The sequence below is a fragment of the Callithrix jacchus genome, chromosome 1 (assembly GCF_049354715.1).
Source record: "Callithrix jacchus isolate 240 chromosome 1, calJac240_pri, whole genome shotgun sequence".
Classification (NCBI taxonomy): Eukaryota; Metazoa; Chordata; class Mammalia; order Primates; family Cebidae; genus Callithrix; species Callithrix jacchus.
In genome coordinates, this window is record NC_133502.1 from 203,641,274 (window position 1) to 203,663,655 (window position 22,382).

Genomic DNA, 22,382 nt, shown 5'->3' on the forward strand with positions numbered 1-22,382 from the left:
CATCACCCCTGCACTGAGCAAAACCCTAAATACCCCTCTTACTTGGAGAGCACCCAGAGGGTTTTAATCGGGCTGTTAGATGAATGGGTAGTGGGACACACACTGAAGAGAGAGTATGTGGAGGTCTAAGGAATAGGGACCCAAAAGACATAATAGTATTTCCTAGCCTTGCTGCCTTTCTTACTCTAAATACAAGGCAGGGTTTCTGCTCATTTGCAACATGGCATCTGCTGGTATCTCATTAATTGGGCCTGGCTAATTTTTTTTTTTTTAAGTTTTGTGCAGCAGTGGCAGAAAACCCTCATATAAGACTGAGTATCTTTACATTTTGTGGTTGAATTATTATAAAAGCATTTAATGACCAAAGCTGTGACATTAACAGCTGCACTGTGTTGACAGGTTGACCGGTCTTGTGCCACGTAATCAGATTTCATATGTACGGTGACACCTCAAAGATGTTAGAGGCTGCAGTTGAAGGTTAATAAGGCTTTGGTTGAATCTGAACAGTCAAATTGAAAATCTTTTATTTTTTTCCTAAAACTTACCACTCAGTTTAAGATAAAACCCCCCATTGGAGTATCTTCTAGATTTTGCTATTTGGAAGGGTAGAGAAAAGTAGAATTCCTCTGGAAAATGTATGAAATAACATTTCTTTAATCTGAGATCTCAATAACTTAAATTTTTTGGCTGGTGGAGTCTGCAAGATATCAATAAACATAACCTCCATAGTATAGTTATGGCCCGGCCACTGTGTAGACACATAAGGAAGCAGAGCTAGCACCTACGTGGGCAACATGGTGAAACCTTGTCTCTACTAAAAATACAAAAAATTAGCTGGGTGTGGTGGCACACGCCTATAATCCCAGCTATTTGGGAGGGTGAGGCAGGAAAATTGCTTGAACTTGGGAGGCAGAGGTTGCAGTGAATCGAGATCACGCCACTGCACTGCAGCCTAGGCAAAAGAGCAAGACTCCATCTGGGGTGGTGGGAGGGAATACCACACACTGAAAAGTAGTCCTATTTTTAACTCAGTTTTGGATTGTTTGTGAAGGCCATTGCTTGGGATAACAAAAAGGGAGGAGGAAGAGAAACAAGAACGGATACAAGAAAAAGAAGCAACAGCATAAGAAATGAAGACAGGAAAATGATTAGGAGTAGAAAAACTAGAGGAAAGGAAAGTACAGGTAAGGGAATCAGGAGGCCTATTACACCTTTCCACCTCTCCCTGATAAATGAAATTTGATAAAGTCCAAGACTATCTCAGAAAAAACAAGCAAAAAGATACACAGTCACCCCCAAACTTTATTAATGACACAATGCTGCCACTGATGCCTGGCTTAGGTGCCAGCAGGTGGAGGGCACCTTCCAGATTCTGCAGGAGAAGCAGGGAAGACTCTTTGTTCCAGCTGCGACTCCGCTGTTGCCACAGAGGCCCACAGTACAGCACCCGCAGCTTCCTACCCAGCCCAAGCCAGGCCAACCTGCAGTTGGAAGGCTCCTACCAGCCTTCCTGGCCCCCAGACTTGCTGCTGCTGCCACCACTACTGCTGATGCCAATACCACTGCTGTTACTCTCAAAGCAGTGCCCCATCCTATAAGGCTCTTACTTCCTGGCCACTGCCACAGCCCTGTCCCTGCCCCGGTGGCAGCCAGCCGCCCTCCTACCTCTTCAGCACTCTGCAGTGTCCATCACTGCCACCAATTGCAGCGAGGTGAGCCGTGGTGCCATAGGATCCAGCTTCCAGTATGTGGCAGGTGGCTCTTCTTTCTCCTGGCAAGAAACAGCTGGGTGGGCAAAGCCAGAAAAGGCTAGAACAGGACGCAGAGAGTGCTAGTGTTAGAGCCCTACCTTGTCATGCTGGCCACTGGGTGGCAGGGGCCGGTTTCAGCTAAGGCACTCACACCCACCCTCCAAAGTCCAGCCTCTCCTTTGGCCCAAGTTGGCCAGGAACTGGGGCCTGGAGCCACCATGGTGCCTGGGCTTCCCACTCCACAGGGACTGCTGGGCCCACCCGGCTGCGCTCTGGAAGCAGGAGCAGCAGAAAAACAGCCCCAGCCAGCCCTCCCCACCAAAGTGTAGGTTCCCATTCCCGAGGCCTCCACCACAGGGCTCTGTCACCCCGTGGTGTCTGCTACTGTGTACTCAGGGTTCCCAGACCGTCTCCACAACACAGAATGAGAGCACAGGCCTAGGATCCATGGCAGATCTGGGCGCCCTGCTGTGCTCAGGATTTTCATGGAAACGTTGTGTGCCCGCCGCACAGGAGATGGCCCTCTAGAGTCTGGTCCGGAGTCGGGGGAGTGGAGGACCGCTCCTCTCTCAGAGACCACCACTGTCACTGACACCTCCGCCACCTGCCGCTGGCAGTGCAGCCCCCAAAAGAGTCCCTTACCCACCACCATCAGTTTGGCCCCAGGTTAGTGCCACCACTCCATCCCCTACTGCCAGCAGTGTAGCACCTGATGGCAGCCCCCAACCTGCCCCTGCCTTAGACCCTGCAGCCCCCGATGGTGCCCACAACCCTCCCCCTGCCATGGGCAGCACTGCCCGGGATAGCACCCCCACCCCATTCCCTGCCATGGGCAGTGTAGCCACAGACAGCGCCCCCAACCAGACCCCTGCCGCAGGCAGAGATGTCCCCACATGGCGTCCATCCCGCTCCCACCGCAGGCAGTGCAACCCCGGATAGCACCTCAACCTGCTCCCCGCCGGGAACAGTGCAGCCCGGGATAGCACCCTCAAACCCACTCCCTGCCTCCGACAGTGCAGACAGCACCCCAAACTCCTTCCCCACAACGGGCAGTGCAGCCACGGATAGCGCCCCAAACTCCTTCCCCACCTCGGGCAGTGCAGCCATGAATAGTGCAGGTAACCCCCGACAGCACACCCACCTAACCTGCCCGTTCCACAGCCAATGTGGCCACGAATAGCACACTCACCCATTCCTTGCCAGGCAGTGCAGACCCCCATAGCACCTAACCTGCCGGCCAGCCCTCTCAACTCAGGCAGTGTCTCCGGCTCCAGTAGCGCCTCCCACCAACCCTCCATCCCCTCTCCACAGGCAGTTTGGCCCCCAGTAGCGCTCCCAACAACCCCCCAACCTCTGCCTCAGTGTAGTCCCTGATATCGCCCTCAACACCCCCTCCCTGCCGCCAGCAATGTGGCACCCTATAGTGACCCTAACCTGCTCCCTGCTGTGGGCAATGCACCCATGGATAGTGCCCCCAGCCAGCCCCCAGAAGCAGGCAATGACACCCTGGATATCACACCCCCACCCACTGTGGGCAGTGTAACATCCGATAGTGCTCCCAACCCACCCCTCGCCGCCAAGCAGTGCTGCACCAGATAGTGCCCCCAACTCGTCGCTGACAAGGACACTGCAGCACCTGATAGCTGCCCCAACTCGCCTCCCACCGCGGGCAGTGCATCCCTGGATACTGCCCCCAAAATGCCCCACTGCTGCTGGCAGCACAGCTTGGAATAGTGCCCCAACCCATCCCTAGCCACTGGCAGCGCACCCTCCATAGGGCCCCCAACCCTCTCTCCTCTTCGCAGGTAGTGGCACCCTAGATAACACACCCAACCAGCCCCCACAACACAGGCAGTGACACCCTGGATAGCGCCCACTGGCCATGGCAGGGTGCCCCCAACTCGCCCCCGACGCTGCAGGCAGTGTGCCTGGGATCGCGAACCTATCCTGTCACCTTTTCACCTTTTTGGCTGTAATGTAGTCTACTCTGCTGCCACCAACCACAACAGTGAGGTGACCCACGATACTGCAGGCTCTAGCCTCCAGCGCGGAGGGGTACCGGGCAGCTAAAAGGGCTGATCCAGAAGAGCCAGAAACGGTTAAGTGCCCCCTTAGCATATTTTATATACCAAGGTTATGCAAAGGAAGTTTCTGGACTACATGTTCTGATTGGATGAGAGAAACCTCTATGCTAATTGCACTTTGTTTATCATGTTCTGATTGGTTAGCCTAAGACTTGCTCTCATCCAGTCAGAACATGAAGTAAGGTTCAATTAGAGTAAACCTAGAGGTTTTCTCTCATCCAATCAGAACAAGTAGTCCAGGCACCTCATTTGCATGAACGCCATATATAAAGGAAGTGAAGTGGGGCGGTCAGCCTTTCCAGTCTTTTTAGTTGGCTTGCCTGGCTGCTGGGTGCCTGGCTTACAGAAGGAGAACTAGCCAGCCTCCTGCCAGGCATGCTGGAGGCTGGAGGCTGGAGGCTGGAGCCTGCAGTGTCATGGCTAGCCTGGCTGTAGCGGTTGCTGGTGGTGAGGGAGACTCCAACGCAGCCGGAAAGGTAAAAAGCTGGCGGGTTAGCTTCACCATAGCAGGCCGCACTGGCTGCGGTGTGGGGAGCAGGTTGGGGGCGCCCTGCCATTGGCAGTGGGCACTACCCAGGGCATCACTGTCTGTGTTGGGGGGCAGGTTGTGTGCTCTGTGGGGCGTCGCTGCCCGTGGAGGGGAGTGGGTTGGGGGCACCACCTGGGTTTGCACTCGTCGTGGTTGGGGGCGGGTCGGGCACTATCCCAAGCTGCAGTGCGAGCGGCAGTGGGGCATTTGCGGGCACTATCTGGGGATGCACCACCAGCGGGGGCGAGTTGTGGGAGCTGTTGGGTGCTGCAGTTCCTTTGTCGGGGACGGGTTGGAGGCGCTATGGGGTGTTACACTGCCAACGGTGGGTGGGGGGAGTGATATCCAGGGCGTCATTACCGGCGTCTGGGAACTGATTAAATCGAGTAATTCCACTTGTAGAACTTTGTCTTGAGGAAATAAACCCTCAGTTAAAGATTATAAATGCGTTCATGGGGGAAAAGTGGAAACAGCCTAAAACGTCAAACAGGAGGGGAAGGTAAAATAAACTACACGACATCCTTGGTAGGGAATATTAACAGTTATTCAGTATATTTTTCATGGTTGTAATAATAGACATTTTAAGACAGACTACAGTGTCTTAATTATTTCTATCTTTAGTAATTTATAAAGTCCACTCCTTTTGTGTAGGAAAAAAAGTAGAATTTCCTTTTGAAATCACTGACGTATGTAGTCAATCGAGATACAGCATATTTCCACCCACCCCCCACATTTCTTCATGCTTTTTTAGTAGTCAAAGCCTGTCTGTAACCCAGCCATGGAAACCACGGCTCTCTTTTTGATCCTATAGTTTTTCTTTATCCATAATAGTACAGAAATACAATCATTAAGTATATAACCTTTCTTTAAAAAGTTAATCTTGTATTTTGAGATAATTGTAGCCTTCCCATGCAGTTGTGATAATACAGAGGGATCCTCGGTACTCCAGCCAGTTTCCTCAAGGGTAACACCTTGCAGCACTGTAACAACAGATCACAGCCAGGATATTGACATGAATATAGCAAAGAACAGAACATTTCCCTCTCAGACTTCCCCCATGTTGCCCTTTCACAGAAGCGCTCAAGGCCCAAACCCTTCCTTAACCCCTGGCAACTAATCATTTGGTCTCCACATGTATGATTTTGTCCAGAGTGTTCTATGGATGAATCATAAAGTAAGTGACCTCTGGGGAAGGGCTTCCTCCCACTCAGCACATTTCTCTGGATGTTCTTCCAGGTGGCTGGTTACATAGTAGTTTCTTTCTTTTTATTGTTGAATAGGACTCTAAGTGTGTAGGAGTCTGGCTTCTTGAGTTCAGTGTAACAATATTGCAATTCACCAAAGTGTCTTATTTTTCAATAGTTTGTTGTCTTTTATTGCTGAGTAGGATTCCATCTGTGAAGGCCTCACAGTTTGTTTCTAGGATTGTGTCCATTTAGTACACATTTAAAATATATTGGCATAAAGTTATTTGTAAGATCTGCTTACCCATCACTGCTGCTTCTGTAGATAAGTTTTTCTTTTAATTTTTACTTTAATCTTCTTTTAAACTTTCATTTTAGTTTCAGGGATACACATGCAGGTTTGTTCTATAGATAAATTGCATGTCCTGGGGGTTTGATGTACATATTACTTTGTCACCAGGTAGGTAATAAGCACCGTACCCAATAGGTAGTTTTTTTTTTATCCTCACCCTCCTTCCACCCTCCACCCTCAAGTAGTCACCTGTTGTTCCCTTCTTTGTGTCCATGTGTACTCAGTTTAGCTTCCATTTATAAATGAGAACATGTGGTGTTTGTTTTTGTGTTGCTGTGTCTGCATGAGCTCACTTAGAATAATGGCCTCCAGCTCCATTGTTGTTGCTATGAAGGACATTAACTCATTCTTTTTTACGGCTGAGTAGTATTCCATGGTATGTATATATATACCATATTTTCTTTATCAGTCTAGTGTTGATGGGCGTTTAGGTTAATTCCATGTCTTTGCTGTTGTGAATAATGCTGCAATGAAGATGCATGTACATGTCTTTATAGTAGAACAATTTCAGTGCCTTTGGATATATAGCCAAGAATGGGATTGCTGAGTTGAATGGTAGCTCTGCCTTAAATTCTTTGAAGAAATCTCCAAACTGCATTTCACAGAGGCTGAAATAATTTACTTCCCAGCCAGTGGTGTGCCCACCAGCACTGTGTGTTTCATATTCTCCAGTCTTGCCAGCATCTGTCATTTTTTTGACTTTTTAGTTATAGCCACTCTAAGTGGTGTGAGATAGTAACTCATTGTGGTTTTTACTTGGATTTCTCTAATAATTAGTGATGATGAGGGTTTTTTCATATGCTTATTGGCTGCATGTCTGTCTTCTTTTGAAAGGTATCTGCTCATGTCCTTTGCCCGCTTTTTAATTGGGTTGTTCATTTTTTCCTTGTTAATTTAAGCTCCTTATAGATGCTGGATATTAGACCTTTGTCAGGTGTATAGATTATAATTATTTTCTCCTATTCCGTGAGCTGTGTTTAATGTGTTGAGAGTTTCTTTTGCTGTACAGAAGATCTTTAGTTTAATTAGATTCCATTTGTCAATTTTCGGTTTTGTTGCAATTGCTCGCTTTAGGCATCTTTGTCAAAAATCTTTGCCAAATCTTTGCCTCTGTCTAGAATGGCGCATCTATGTTTTCTCCCAGTGTTTTTATAGTTTTGTTTTAAATTTAAGCATTTAATCCATCTTGAGTTAATTTTTTTATATGGTATAGGAAAGGGGACAACTTTCAGTCTCCTGCATGTGAGTAAGTAACCAAAAATCCAAGCCTCATTTATTAACTAAGGAGTCCTTTCCCCATTGCTTTTTTTGGTCAACTTTGTGAAAGATGAGATGGTTGTGAGTGTACAGCTTTATTTCTGGGTTCTCCATTACATTGGTCTACGTGTCTATTTTTATATCAGTCTGATGTTATTTTGGTTACTGTAGTCTTATTGTACAGTTTGAAATCAGGTAATGTGATGCCTTCGGCTTTATTCCTTTGGCTTAGAATTGCTTTGGCTATTTAGGCTCTTTTTCAATTCCATGTGAATTTTAGAATAGTTTTTCTAATTCTGTGAAGAATATCATTGGCAGTTTGAGAAGAATAACATTGAATCTTGGCTGGGCGTGGTGGCTCACGCCTGTAATCCCAGCACTTTAGGAGATTGAGTCGGGCAGATCACAAGGTCAGAAGTTCGAGACCAGCCTGGCCAACATGTGAAACCTCATCTCTAGTAAAAACACAAAATTAGCTAGTTATGGTGACACACACCTGTAGTCCCAGCTGCTTGGGAGCCTGAAGCAGGAGAACCGCTTGAACCTGGGAGGTGGAGGTTGTGATTAGCTGAGATTGCACCACTGCACTCCAGTCTGGACTGTTGCAAGACTCTGTTGAGCAAGACTTTGCTTCAAAAAAAAAAAACAACCATTGTTTTGAGCAGTATGGCTATTTTAACAGTATTGATTCTTCCTATCCACAAGCATAGAATGTTTTTCCATTTGTTTGTGTCATCTCTGATTTCTTTCAGCAGTGTTTTGTAGTTCTCATTGTAGATACCTTTCACTTCCCATTCGGGTAGATTCCTGGGGTATGTGTGTGTGTGTCTGTTGTCAGTGGTACTGTGTTCTTGATTTGGCACTCAGCTTGAACGTTACTGGTGTATAGAAATGCTACTAGTGTTTTATATAGATTTTGTATCCAGAAACATTGCTGAATTTATTTACCCAGCCTAGGAGCTTTTGGGCTGGAACTATGGGGTTTTCTAAATATAAAGTCATTCATATCATCTGCAAACAGAGATAGTTTGACTACCTTCCTTTGTATTTGGATGCATTTTGTTTCTTTTTCTTGCCCGATTGCCCTAGCTATGACTTCCAGTACTATGTTGAATAGGAGTGGTGAGAGTAGGCATCCTTATCTTGTTGCAGTTCTCAAGGAATGCTTCCAGCTTTTGCCTGTTCAGTGTAATGTTGGCAATGGGTTGCTCACAGATGGCTCTTAATATTTTCAGGTCTGTTTCTTCAATGCCTGGTTTGTTGAGAGTTAACATGAAGGGATGCTGAATTTTATGAATAGCTCTTCTGCATCTATTAAAATGATTGTGTTGTTAATTTTAGTTCTGTTTATGTGATGAATCACATTTATCAATTTACATCTTTTGAACCAACCTTGCATCCCAGGGATAGCACCTACTCCATCGTAGTGGGTTACATTTTTACGTCCTGCTGGATTTGGTTTGCTAGTATTTTGTCAAGGATTTTTGTGTCTGTATTCACCAGTGATACTGGTCTGAAGTAGTTTTGGTGGTTGTGTGTCTTTGACAGGTTTTGGTATCAGAATGATATAGGTCTCACAGAACAAGTTAAAGAGGAGTCTCTCCTTCTCAATTTTTTTTTTGAATAGTTTCAGTAGGAATGGTACCAGCTCTATTTTATATGGTTGGTTGTATTCCGCTATGAATCCATCTGTTGAGCTTTTTCTGGTTGTTAGGCTTTTAATTACTGATTTGATTTTGGAATTTGTTGGTCTGTTCAGGGTTTGAACATTTCTTCCTGGTTCAGTCTTGAGAGGTTGTATGTTTCCAGGAATTTATCTATTTCTTGTAGGTTTTCTAGTCTGTGTGGATAGAGGTGGTTTTTTTTTCTTTTTGAGACAGAGTCTCACTCTGTCACCAAGCTGGAGTGCAGTGGCGTGATCCCCGCTCACTGCAACCTCCACCTACCTGGTTCAAGCTGTTCCCCTGTCTTAACCTCCCGAGTACCTGGGACTACAGGCGTGCACCACCACATCCAACTAATTTTTTGAATTTTAGTAGAGACAGGGTTTCATCATGTTAGCCATGATGGTCTAGATCTCCTGACCTCGTGATCTGCCCACCTCAGCCTCCCAAAGTGCTGGGACTACAGGCGTGAGCCACGGCCCCCCAGGCAATAGAGGTGTTCTTAATAGTCTGGTGGCAAAGTCACTTCTGTCATTTCTGGTGGTTTATTTAAATCTTCTCTCATTTTTTTCTTTATTAATCTACCTAGCAGTCTATTTTTTCAAAAAACCAACTCTGGTTTCGTTGATCTTTTGTATAGTTTTTTGCATCACAATTTCATTCAATTCAGGTGGATTTTAGTTATTACATTTCTTCTACTAGCTGCAGGGTTGTTTGCTCTTGTTTTTCTAGTTCTGTAAGGTGCAATTTAGGTTGATCTGAGGTCTCTCTAACTTTTTGGTGTCGGATTTTAGCTCTGTGAACTTTCCTCTTAACACCATTTTTGCAGTGTCCCAGGGATTCTGGTATGTTGTATCTTTGTTCTTGTTAGTTTCAAAGAATTTCTTGATATCTACCTTAATTTTGTTGTTTACCCAGAAGTCCTTCAAGAGCAGTTTGTTTAATTTCCGTGTAATTGTGTGGTTTTGAGCAAATCTTCTTGGTATTGAGTTCTATTTTTATTGTACTGTGGTCTGAGAGTGTGGTTGGTAAGATTTTGGTTTTTAATTTGCTGCGAATTGTTTTATGGCCAATCGTGGTTGATTTTAGAGTATGTGCCATGTGCAAATGAGATAGAGAGTTCCATATATGGCTGTTCGGTCCATTTGGTGACATGTCAAGTTCATGTACTGAGTGTCTTTGTTTTCTGCCTTAATAATCTAATACTGTGAGTAGGATCTTGAAATCTCCTACTATAACTGTGTGGCCGTAGTCTCTTCTAGGTCTCTAAGACTCGTTTTATGAATTTGTTTCTGTGTTGGCTGCACAGAAACCGTAAGTATCACATATTTAGGATAGTTGTCTTCTTGTTGAATAGCACTCTTTATAATTATGTAATTCTTTTCTTTGTAATGTAATCTTTATGGTTTTTTATTTTCTATGATAAATCTTAAAAAGACTTTCCTTGTTCACCTTGAGTTCTGGCTTTGTTATTTTTATTATTATCTTTCTTTTTATTTCATTAGTCAATTTTCTCCTTTGTAAATGTCTATTGAACTTTTTCCTATTGGAAGTTAATTACCCTACATTATGTATTTTTTGTTTCTGTTTCATTTTTCTACATTCTTGTTTTTCACTGGAGAAATGAAATTTTCCTCTGCTGTTTTTTAAGTTGCACATTCTAATATTGTGCTCTAACATCCCCAAGCTCACACCCATAATCACAGAACGTTGTTACCACTCCGTTTGCTCCACTTACAGCCACCCCGCCTCAGCCGTAGTGGCCATGTCTGCAGCTCTCATCATGGCTTGTTGGGGGCCCCATGGTTTGATTTCCTCACTCCTCATTCTCTCATGGCTTCTTCTCACCTTGTTTTCCTCTTTACTTGAATAATTCCTTCAATACCGTTTTCTCTTGGCTCTTCCTCTAGAACAAGGATGTTTATCTTCTTGTTTAAGAAGCCCTTGTGCCTGTTTTTCTGTAGGTTCTTGGAGGTTTATGTTTAACACAATCCAGTATGAAGATGTGGAAGGGTTTTGTGTAAGTCTGGCCTCATCCAAATTCTGCCTTCATTGTCTATGCTGTGACTCCGGGCCCAGGAGACAACCCCTTTTTTGTAGAAGAGCCTGTCCTGGAAGCATCTGTGCTGCACCTGATGACACAGTAGGGAGCTGAGAGCAGCTGAGTCAAGAGAGACAATGGCCAGCCCCTCCCAGGAGTCCCGTCTCAGGCAGATGCTGGCCCACGGAGTTTCAACCCAGGGGCTGTCATGGGCATCTTCTCCAAGCCGCTGTGGGCAAGTGTTGCCAGGGGAGTGTGGTGATGGACGACCCTGAGCTGCTGCACAGCCTGAGGTGTTCATGTCTGACAGACTGAGGGCCACGTACTGCACAGCCTGAGGTGTCATCTCTACCAGACGGAGGGCCAGGCCCAGGGAAGCTCCCCATCCCCTGCCACAACAAGGCCCCATTTGTTCTGCAAACTGACACCATGCACCCATCCTTGCAGGCCCCTGAATATGCTGAGCACCAGGCCCGGTGAGCACTGGTCTGTCTGTGCTGCAGCCACGCGCTTGCATAGGGACCTCCTCCTCAACTTCAGGCAGGGGTGGCCTCTTCCTGCGCCTCAAGCCAGAAAAATAGGATTTAGACCTGTGTGTCTTGTTTACACACTTATGGGTCACTTTATAGTTTTATAAATTATCAACTCTTTGTAATGACACGAAGAACAAAAGCGAAATATCAAGTCTATAGTCATCTCATTGGATAAAATTGCCACACATACTGTAAAATGAAAATTATCCTTTGCTTCACTAAAATTATCCTTTGCTTCATTACTAAGAATTATTCATTATTCTAGTGGCTTGGATAGAGTTCAGGCGTAGTAGCCATGAATAAAGACCACCACAGCTAGAAGGAGGATGGCGTTGATGTTTACTACTGTCCTCCACAAGGGCCTCTCAGATGTGTCTGTGAGCTTCTTGCTCAGGGCTTCCTCCTCCTCCTTGGTTAGCTTGGGTCCCTTCTGCAAACCACAGAACAAGTCATAAGTCTTCTTGAGGCATCCACGTGATTGCTCAGGATAATCTGAAACAAAGATAAGCAAATCATCGCACAAGATCTAGACCACAAAGGAACTAGAAATCCTTGTCAATGTAGTACAGATGACTGTAAAAAATTATTACAATCACCTGGGAGTGTTAGGGGAATCCCTGAGAAAATGTAGATAAATTTAATTATGTAAAACAGGCAACTTTTTATGGCATAAATTCAGTAAGCAAAGTAAAAACAAATGACAAAATGGGGGAAACATTTGCAAATTCTATTACAAAGGGTTTAATATCTCTAATATATAGTGGGTTTCTAAAAATAGATAAGAACAGGCTATCAACACCCCATGTCAACATATTAAAGAGCTGAATAAACAGTTGAAAGAGAAAAGACACATGGTTCTCAAACTCAAGAAGAGAAATGTAAACTAAACCTATACTACTATCTCTCAGTGGCAAAAATTCAGAGGTTTCACAACATACTGCGTTAGAGAGTTTGCGTGGAAACAGGCACTCTTCCATATTGTCGCTAGGAAAGCAAGTTCCCTATGGAGGGGAATTAGCGTATTGCAAAATTGTATAGGCATGAACCCTTTTACCATCAACCAAACTCCACAAAATCTATCCCCAACTTATGCTGGCAAAAATACAAGGAGACTCCTGTATATCACTATCTGTTACAGCAATGGAAAATTTAATACTTCTAAATGTAAATGTTTATAAAAATCATAAAGTAAGATACTTAAAAATAAATGATAATGAAAATTATACAAATTAAAAGCTGTGAGATTCAAAACAGTATTACTTTGAGGGAAATATATGTGGCCTTAGTTATTTATATTAGAAAAGGACAATTAAAGAAAAAGAAAAAGAAAATTTCCAGATTTACTGGAAATGAATGAGTTAATATCCAACTTGATAAATTAAGAGAATAAACCCAAATAATATAAATGGAAGGGAATACAAATAAAAACAGAAGGGATGAAATAGAAAAGAAGAATAGAGAGAAATGACAAAGTCAGAAGTTCGTTCTTTGAGAAAAGTAAACTAGACAAATCTTTAGTAAGATTTATTGAGAAAAAAGAGAAATCACAAAAATATACTAGGGATTAAAAGGATAACACAACTATAGAAGCAGCATAGATGGGTAAGTGAACACAATGAATAACTTTATGCCGATATATTTAAAATGTGCACTAGATGGACACAATCTTAGGATAATATATGATCTTCCCAAACCAATTAATGAAGAAATGAAAACTCTAAATAGTTCTATAAATTTGATAATTAAGAAGTATGCCTCTCTCTCTCTCTCTCTCTCTCTCTCTCTCTCTCTGTCTCTCTCTCTCTCTCACACACACACACACACACACACACACACAGAGAGAGAGAGAGAGAGAGAGAGAGAGAGAGAGAGAGAGCGCCCTAATGGTATTATTGGCAAAATACCAAAAAACAGTGGCAACATTATTTCAATCTTACTGAAATATTTTCATGAAATTGAAAAATGGGCTAATTTCTGATTCATTCCGTGATACCTCTGTGATCTTAATATCAAAACCAAAGACTTAGTAGCAAACCAGAAAGTGATAGACCAGTCATACTCGGAAACACTAATAAAAAAAAATCAGAAGGAACAGAAGGCACCGACTCTTCCTTCACTTTGAAGGAACCAAACTAAAACAGACAAAAGAATTGTTGTTCAGTTTAAAACAACATATTGTGAAGTGCTAAACCTTCTCTGTGGTTTAAAAAAATACTAGGTAATCAAAGAGTCATGGGGATGAATGATGGAGAAATTTTCATGAAGGAAGTGAGATTAGAATTTAGTTTTAAAGAATAAGCATATTTTCTTCTCTTGGAAAGGAGATAGAAATATTCTAGGAAGGTTGGCACATGGGGAAAAGTGAAGAAATATTCTAGGAAGGTTGGCACGTGGGGAAAAGTGGCACGTGCCTGCCTGGAATGGAGGGTATGTTTGAGAAATACAGTTGGAGAGAAGGTGGGGCTAGATGCTTAGTTACAGTCAATCAAGATTGAACACTTAATCTAACTAGGAACAGGTGAGTTTGTAACTGATTGTCATCTCAGTAACTATGGATGGATGATGGGTGGACAGACAGACCAATGGAGAGGCAGATGAATAGATGGATTTAATATGCTGTCTTGGTTGTTAGAAAGGTAAAAAGTTAAAGTTTCAGTTTGTCATAAACCTAACAGCTTTTTCAGAAGCTAAATTTAATGACAGTAAAAGAAAACCATTAAGCATGTGCAGAGTTCCTGCATGAAAACCAAATGTAAACCAAATACTACCTTCATCAACACCATCCTCTGTTTCTTTCTGACTTTTCTCTTCTGCGTCTATATCAATTCGTTCCTCTGTACTGTTGCGAAGAGCCCAGCACAGGCGGTACAGCTGAACAGAAACCATGCAAAAGTATGTTAGTAATAGGCAGATTACTAATGCCTATTTGCAATAATATTCTGGAATGGTACCTCTGCCTATTGTCGGGGTTTTAAAAATATCAAAACACAGGAGAATATAGATCACAAAGAAAAGGCCGCCTGCCACACTCACCAAAACACGCAACCACTTTAAATTATTTCTGTTTTTAATTCTTCTGGTTGCTATTCAGAACCTCAAATGATATACTTAAAAATACCTACTTCTGGATTTGTAATTTCAATGAAGTTGAAGATTTAGCAAACTACACTATACCCCAGCTTCACTCATTGTCCTTAACATCCACCTGTTAATTAGCTACATCATTATTTCCTTCTGTTTATCTAGTGGTTGCTTTTATAACTTTCAAACTATCTGTTTAAGTTCTTTTTCTGGATCCATCATATTTAGCTAGTATCTATATACTATTCTTGAATTCCAGACGGAATTAGTACCCTTGCACACCCCTTTTCCTATCCCACCTCCAAACTTCTGTCAGCTATACCATTATTTTTAACTATTATATAAATGTTATTACTTTCTGTAAATATATTAAGATTTCTATGCTCAGTCTGTATGTTGATTTAAAAATTTGAAAATAGGCCAGGCGCGGTGGCTCACACCTTTACTCCCAGCACTTTGGGAGGCCGAGGCAGGCGGATCACGAGGTCAAGAGATTGAGACCATCATGGCCAACATAGTAAACCCCGTCTCCACTAAAATACAAAAATTAGCTGGGCGTGGTGGTATGCGCCTGTAGTCCCAGGTACTCCGGAGGCTGAGGCAGAATTGCTTGAACCCGGGAGGTGGAGGTTGCAGTGAGCCAAGATTGCACCACTGCATTCCAGCCTGGTGCCTGGCAACACAGTAAGACTCTTGTCTCAAAAAAAATTTTTTTGAAAATTGAATTGATGCTGTATGTACCGATTGGACACAAGTAAATACCAGCTCTGGGTCATTCTAAGGAAATTGCTGCAAGTATCTTTTTTTATTTGAAACAGAGTTTTTATCTTGTTGCCCAGCTTGAGTGCAGTGGTGTAATCTCAGCTCACTGCAACCTCCACCTCCTGGGCTCAAGCAATTCTCATGCCTCAGCCTCCCAAGCAGATGGGATTACAGGCAACTGCCACCACACCCAGCTAATTTTTTATTTTTGGTAGAGTCAGGGTTTCACTGTGTTGGCCAGGCTGGTCTCAAATTCCTGACCTCTGTTGATCCACCAGCATCAGCCTCCTGAAGTGCTGGGATGACTGGTGTGAGCCACTGTACCCAGCCTATTCAATGGGTTTTAAACATTTATAATCTATCATTCTAATTTATGCCTCATTTTAATTTGGCTCATGACTTTCTTGTACAAATTTACCAGAATTTGTAATTGGTTTTATTGATATAACATGTGCCTTCACCTCCTCACTAAGATTCCTAATCATATCTTCATAAGCTCTTATTCAAAGGATTTCTTGTATTAGATCCACTTTCTTTGTTAAAAACTTTATTCTTGGGAGTCCTTCAATTTCTGTTTAACTTGCATTGAGTAATTTCTAGTTTTGCTGAAAGACTGTAATCCTGGGATATCTCATTTTCTGCACTTGTAGGCTGGGTTCCCAACACTCTTCATGACTTTTTCTGAAATAACCATGATATTTACCAGTCCATTCTGAAAGTTACACCTCACAGCATGTTAATGAAACATAAACATCAATTACAAAAATGGTCTCATTGGTCCTTCAGACAGTATTTGTTTCCTAAAAATTAGTAATGAAACTGGCTATTTCCATGAGCAAATAAGAATTTAACCTATATATTTATTTTAAAACTATGATATGTTTTCTAGTGTTCTTTCATCTGACTCTCAATATTCAGTGTAAATATTTAGGAATTTCTGTGACGTGTCCTTGGTAAAACATTTTGAACTGTGCTGTATTTCAGGTTTCCCATTCACGCAAAACTACTGGCTACTTCTCAAGAAAATATATAAACAAGCATTGCTTCCAAAATTATGAATGATAAATACAAAATACATAAAAGCTACCCACGTTTAGTCATAAATTCAAACAATTTAAACAATATTAGCATATAAGTAGTATTTATATTTTTAAAATAATTAATATTTGCTGAGCCCCTGTAGTGTCTCCCCACTCGCTGAGATGCCTCTTGTTGAAAATCTTAGGTGAGTATGCCCTAAGGTTTTTTTTTCTATGCTTAGACAAACATCTATATGCCTGCATGTGTTTTATTTCAGAAAGTGCTAATATTCATTATTATTCTGCACATATTTTTTCCACTTTATCATGAACATTTCTTTCAAGGCAAATAGTAGAGCTCCCTCGTGTTTCCGAACAGCTGCACCACAGTCAGTTGATTGGGATTATGTATACTCATTCCCTTCATGGCGAAATCTGGATTTTCTCCCAGTTATTTCCTATTTGAAAACTCCTGCAGAGAAAATCCTTATACACATATTTTTCCTACTTGCACAAGTATTTGTATTCAATAAGCTCCTAAAACTGAGATTGTTGGTTCATAAGGTATAATAATTTAAAAATGGGTAAATACTGCCCAATTGCTCTACTATAAATTATCAAATCTATGTACTCTCCAACAGTTTTGGACTGTGGGAATATTCCCACAACACTAATATTAAGCGCTAACATTAAATATTATTCACGTTAAACATTTTTGCCAAGTTGAAAGGCAAAAGTGCATCTTATTATCTATCCTTTCTTTTCCTGCCCCCTGATGCCATGTACTTTCCCTCCATCTCTGTGCTAATCAGTGTTCATGCTGTATATGAAATCCTATTGGCCCAAACAGGCACAGCCCGGATGACAGCTCTGCTGTGCAGTCTTTCCCAGTATCTTAGGAAACACTAATTATTCTCTTCCTAGTGTCCTATGACAATATTATAGATTTACTTCCCGACTACACTGTGAAGTTTACAAAATATAATGTCCATTTTCTAATTTCTGTTTAATTCATTGGTGCTTTGCACATACTAGGTGCAAACTGTTCTTTATTTAAATGACAGAATGATAATCTCTTAGGGTTCTTCTAGTTCTAGAGGTGCAATGAATACATTTCCTGGAACTCATACACTCATAAAATAAAAGGCACATAACTCATTTTTTTAATTATTATTATTATTATTATTATTTGAGACGAAGTCTTGCCCTGTCACCCAGGCTGCAGTGCAATGGTGCAATCTCAGCTCACTGCAACCTCCGCCTCCTGGGTTCAAGTGATTCTCCTGCCTCAGTCTCCCGAATAGCTGGGATTACAGACATCCGCCACCATGCCTGGCTAATTTTTTGTGTCTTTAAAGACAGGGTTTCATCATGTTGGCCAGGCTGGTCTCGAACTCCTGACCTTGTGATCTGTCCGCCTCAGCCTCCCAAAGTGTGGGATTACGGGTGCGAGCCACCGTGTCTGGCCAGAACTCTTATTTTAAAATGAGTTTATATCCATTACTCATCACTCACATGTACATCAGGAATGGGTTTTGTTAAGAGGGAAATTCCCAGAATGACCAGCATGGACCCAAAGAAGAGAATGATGGAAAAGTACAGGTAGTGCACTCCACAGATAATCTTGGGACAGTTACTGGCAGCCAAGCAACTCCCTGTTCCATAAGCAAATTCTGTGATCATACGAATGAGGCCCATCACAAGTCCAACCATTAGACCCCAGAATGCTCCCTGCAAAAGAAACAAGAAGAAAATCAGAGTGTTTAGTAAATATGAGAAGCTCATTCAAGTAAGTCATAATTATAGTCCTGCCTGCTTTCTCAGCTAAGGAGCAGCAAATGTCTAACCTTGGGCACAAGGTTACCAAAGTCGAGAAAGTTGCAAATACACATGCTTCTTAGTTGGATGCTGCTTTCCATGGTCCTGAACGGCACAGGGCACTGCACCATTGTTGATTCTCCAATACTAGGACACTACGATCTATACTGACCCAAGCTGAAGTCTTCCTTGTCTTTTGTTTTATAGTTAGATCAAAACACTTGTGATTTATTTAATAAAATAAGAAGGATCAATTATGTTACACAATTTCCAGAGCTGATATTAGGTAGTTTTGAGAGTTCTATGAAGTGCTTGATAATTTATTTCTGTAAGAAGTTGATGAGGTGGAAACATGTGTCCCTGTTCCTCTGTTCAGGATGTTATATTTTAGAAAAGCAGTACTGCATGGAGATTAATGGTATGAGCTTTGGATGGAGGAAGATCTAGGCCTGAATCCCAAGATCCCACTTATTAATTTTAAGTAACATAGGCAAAACACATAGATACTAATCCCTCTTCACCTTTTCCTCATCTGAAAATCATAATAGTAAGGCTAGTACTAAGGAACAATGAAAAAATTAAGGGTACATGATCCACAGTAATCAATTAATTACATATATCACATAGCAATGAACACATTTTAAATTCTTACTAGTGTGGTAGGTTTTCTTCTAAGAATTTCACATATTTTATTTCACCTAATCCTCACAGCAATCTCACAGGAAAGATGCTATCATTATCTTCATTTTAGAGAGACTCAAGTAATTTGAGTCTCAATTCAAGTAATTTGCTTATGATTACAATACTATCAGGTGGAATAGCCATGAATGGGCCCTGGCAGTCTGTCTCCCAAACATGTTCCTCAACTCTGCACCATGTGTGTACATAATATTTTGTAAGAAACATATAAAGACTGTACTGTGAATGTGCGCCCTATTTTTATACTGTAGGAAGGATCAGGAATTGTGGCTGATTTCAACTGAAATTAAGATGGGCCATGACTTGTATAAATAGGGTAGAAAGAATGTATTTTGATACCCCAGAGAAATAAACCATTTTTTTCTCACTCCAACAGGGAAAATTTTTTCATTTTCACTGACCTGTTCATTGACTCTTTTACAGAAGATGGCAAGCACATAGACAGCTGCAACTGGAGGCCCAAGGTAGCTAGAAATTGATTCTGTGTAATGGATTAGTTGTCCATTTTGAGATACTTGTACCAATGGGACCCACACAATGCTCACGACACTTAACAGAAGAAGGAATAGCCTGGGAAGACAACAACATAATTTAAACATTAAACAAAAGCGTTACGGGCACTTTCACTGTGCTTTAGTTCTAGAGTTCACTCTTGTTGCCCTTCATTGATTCTTCCCAACAAAATCAAGGTCCTTTCCCATACATAAACCCATGCTGTGCCTAATGGTGATCTTTTAGTAAAATGCCAATAAAGCAATTACTTGTCTATAATTAATAATAACAGCATCATCTATGAGATTAAATATCTATTCATAAATAGTTAAAATATCAGCAACTGATTAATAACTCCAATGCACCACATGTAGTGTATCAATCAGAAATAAATACCACACTATTTCTATTAACCAGCAATTATTTGTATGATAAAGCAGACTTCCATTTTTCTTCCTTTCCTAGCTTGCAGGGAGCAAAGTTGGTTTGCATATTCTAGCTCAGAATGCTGAGTGAATTGGCAAGAAATGCTAACTTGTACATTTTGCTACTTGAGAACTACAGCAGGTGAAAAGCGTGTTAAAGGCTCCTGTTGTCCAGGGAGCATGACTGCTTCACCCTTCTAAACTCCAGGGTTGTCTGTGCCTGTTGTGTGAATAAATGAACCAACATAATTTAGTAGACTGTGCCTAAAAGGCCATTCATCTCTCACTGCTCACATGAAACAGAGAAGCAGTTGTGGGGTGGAGGAGTTCTGAAGCACAGATGTCTCACTTAAATGGTACAGAATCGTTCACCCTTGCAACAACTGAATGTAATAAAACACGGGAAGTCTTAGCATGATGCCTAAACCATAGTAAGGATTCGATAAATTACACGTCCTGTCATTAGTTTTGATCACCATTGGAAAAGCAAATCATGTGCTCCCCAATGCACTCAGTTCCAGTTGTTTCCTGTCACATATAGAATAAAATTCCAAGTCTCGTTAGGACTTAAATGGTCCTGCATGACCTCCCCTTGCCTCCAGGCACCTCTGACCCTGTTCTGTGCTCTCCCATTGGCTTCTTATGGACAGACCTCACTCCTGGTTGTGCTCAAACATATCACAAACATTACTATGGGAGGAATGCAGCCCTCACTGTTTCTTCCCCAGGGCACTGTGGGGCTCACTCCCACACTTCCTGTAGGCTCTGCTCAAATGCCACCTCCTCAGAGAGGCCTTCCTGAGTACCTGGATTTGGTTGCTTCAGTCCTTTCTTTTTGCTCTAATTGTCCTTCTATCATTTCTGGTCACCTGAGGTAGCATACCTTTATTAATTGTCTATCTTCCTGACAAAGGTATACATTCCATGAGGCAGGAATTTTAAAAACATACGTGTTTTTTATGGAAAAGTCATTACTTTATCATTTAAGGAGGACATGTGTCCAAGACCATATACCTCTCAGTGGCACGACTGCATCTTGGGCCTCCTGAACACCAACCAGTACTTTTTCCTCTATAGGTACACTCCTGCCTCCCTGTACTCCCTCTCCTGCAGCATTGGTCCAGAGTCAAGCTCTGGGCCAAGTGAGGCCCTTGGGTTTTTCCCCAAGTGTTTAATTTACTACAGCTGTTGTTACTGTCACCAACAAAGCACAATCTTTTAAATAGTTGGTCAGCTTCTCTTGATGTCAGTTTCTTTAGACACATTGTGGTATCTTACTACAGTGGAACACCACAGAGAAATAAAATGATTACAGCTACACATAGCAACATGGCTGAATGTTGCAAATATAACATAAGCAAAAGAAGCCATATTTTGGCCAACTCTGGTGGTTCACACCTATAATCCCAGCACTTTGGGAGGCTGAGGCAGTGGACCACGAGGTCAAGAGATCGAGACCATCCTGGCCAACATGGTGAAACCCCGTCTCTACTAAAAATACAAAAATTAGCTGGATGTGGTGGTGGGTGCCTGTAATCCCAGCTGTTGCGGAGGCTAAGGCAGGAGAATCGCTTGAACCCAGGAGGCAGGGGTTGTAGTAAGCTGAGATTGCGCCACTGCACTCCAGCCTGGCAATAGAGCAAGACTCCATCTAAAAAAAATCCTTATTTCAAGGGATACAAATTGATTTATTCTATATATAATAGCCTGAAGTTGGAAAAGACTAAACTATAGCATCACCAGTCACAGTGTTTAGCTCTGAAATGATGTGGCCCAAGAAGAACTTCTGGGTGCTGGTAATTTTCATGTCTTGACTTGACTGATGGTTACACGGGTCCTCATTTTGCAACACCTCTCTTAGCTGTGCATCCATGTGTTAACTGTTTTCTGTATGTGTGCTGTACTTTGATTTTTAAGAACATTTTACAAAATGCTATGATGGGCCAGGTATGGTAGCACATGCCTGTAAACTTTGGAAGGCCAAGGTGGATGGATCACCTGAGGTCAGGAATTCGAGATCAGCCTGGCCAACATGGTGAAACTCTGTTGTTACTAAAAATGCAAAAAAAAAATAGCTAGATGTGGTGGCAGGTGCCTGTAATCCCAGTTACTCAGGAGGCTGAGGCAGGAGTTTCACTTCAACCTGGGAGGTGGAGGTTAGTGTGAGCTGGGAGCACACCATTGCATTCCAGCCTGGGCAACAAGAGTGAAACTTTGTCTCAAAAAACAAAAAATGCTATAACAATATAGGGTCAAAAACCCTAGAAGAAAATCCAGGCAAAACCATTCAGGACATAGGAGTAGGTAAGGACTTCGTGACCAAAACACCAAAAGCATTGGCAATAAAAGCCAAAATAGACAAATGGGACCTAATCAAACTCCACAGCTTCTGCACAGCAAAAGAAACAGTCACTAGAGTGAATCAGCAACCGACAGAATGGGAAAAAATTTTTGCAGTTTACCCATCTGACAAAGGGTTGATATCCAGAATTTACAAAGAACTCAGACAGATTTACAGGAAAAAAACAAACAAGCGCATTCAAAAATGGGCAAAGGATATGAACAGACACTTTACAAAAGAAGACATACATGAGGCCAACAAACATATGAAAAAATGCTCATCATCACTGGTCATTAGAGAGATGCAAATCAAAACCACACTGAGATACCATCTCACGCCAGTTAGAATGG

General features: G+C 42.2%; 1 protein-coding gene across 8 annotated transcripts in view; it reads right to left on the reverse strand.

The window, feature by feature from the left end:
• Window positions 1-10,201: 10,201 nt before the first annotated feature.
• The window catches only part of SLC5A4 (solute carrier family 5 member 4), a 51,933-nt gene continuing 39,752 nt past the window's right edge, over window positions 10,202-22,382 (reverse strand). For all 8 annotated transcript variants that reach the window (XM_035270719.3, XM_078339178.1, XM_035270723.3 and 5 more), the window contains 4 exons: window positions 19,176-19,344; window positions 17,773-17,988; window positions 14,164-14,266; window positions 10,202-11,887 (listed from right to left, as the gene is read on the reverse strand). In XM_035270719.3, the coding sequence (XP_035126610.3) occupies window positions 11,676-11,887; window positions 14,164-14,266; window positions 17,773-17,988; window positions 19,176-19,344 (700 nt within the window). In that variant the 3' untranslated portion in view covers window positions 10,202-11,675. The remainder of the gene's footprint in view (window positions 11,888-14,163; window positions 14,267-17,772; window positions 17,989-19,175; window positions 19,345-22,382) is intronic.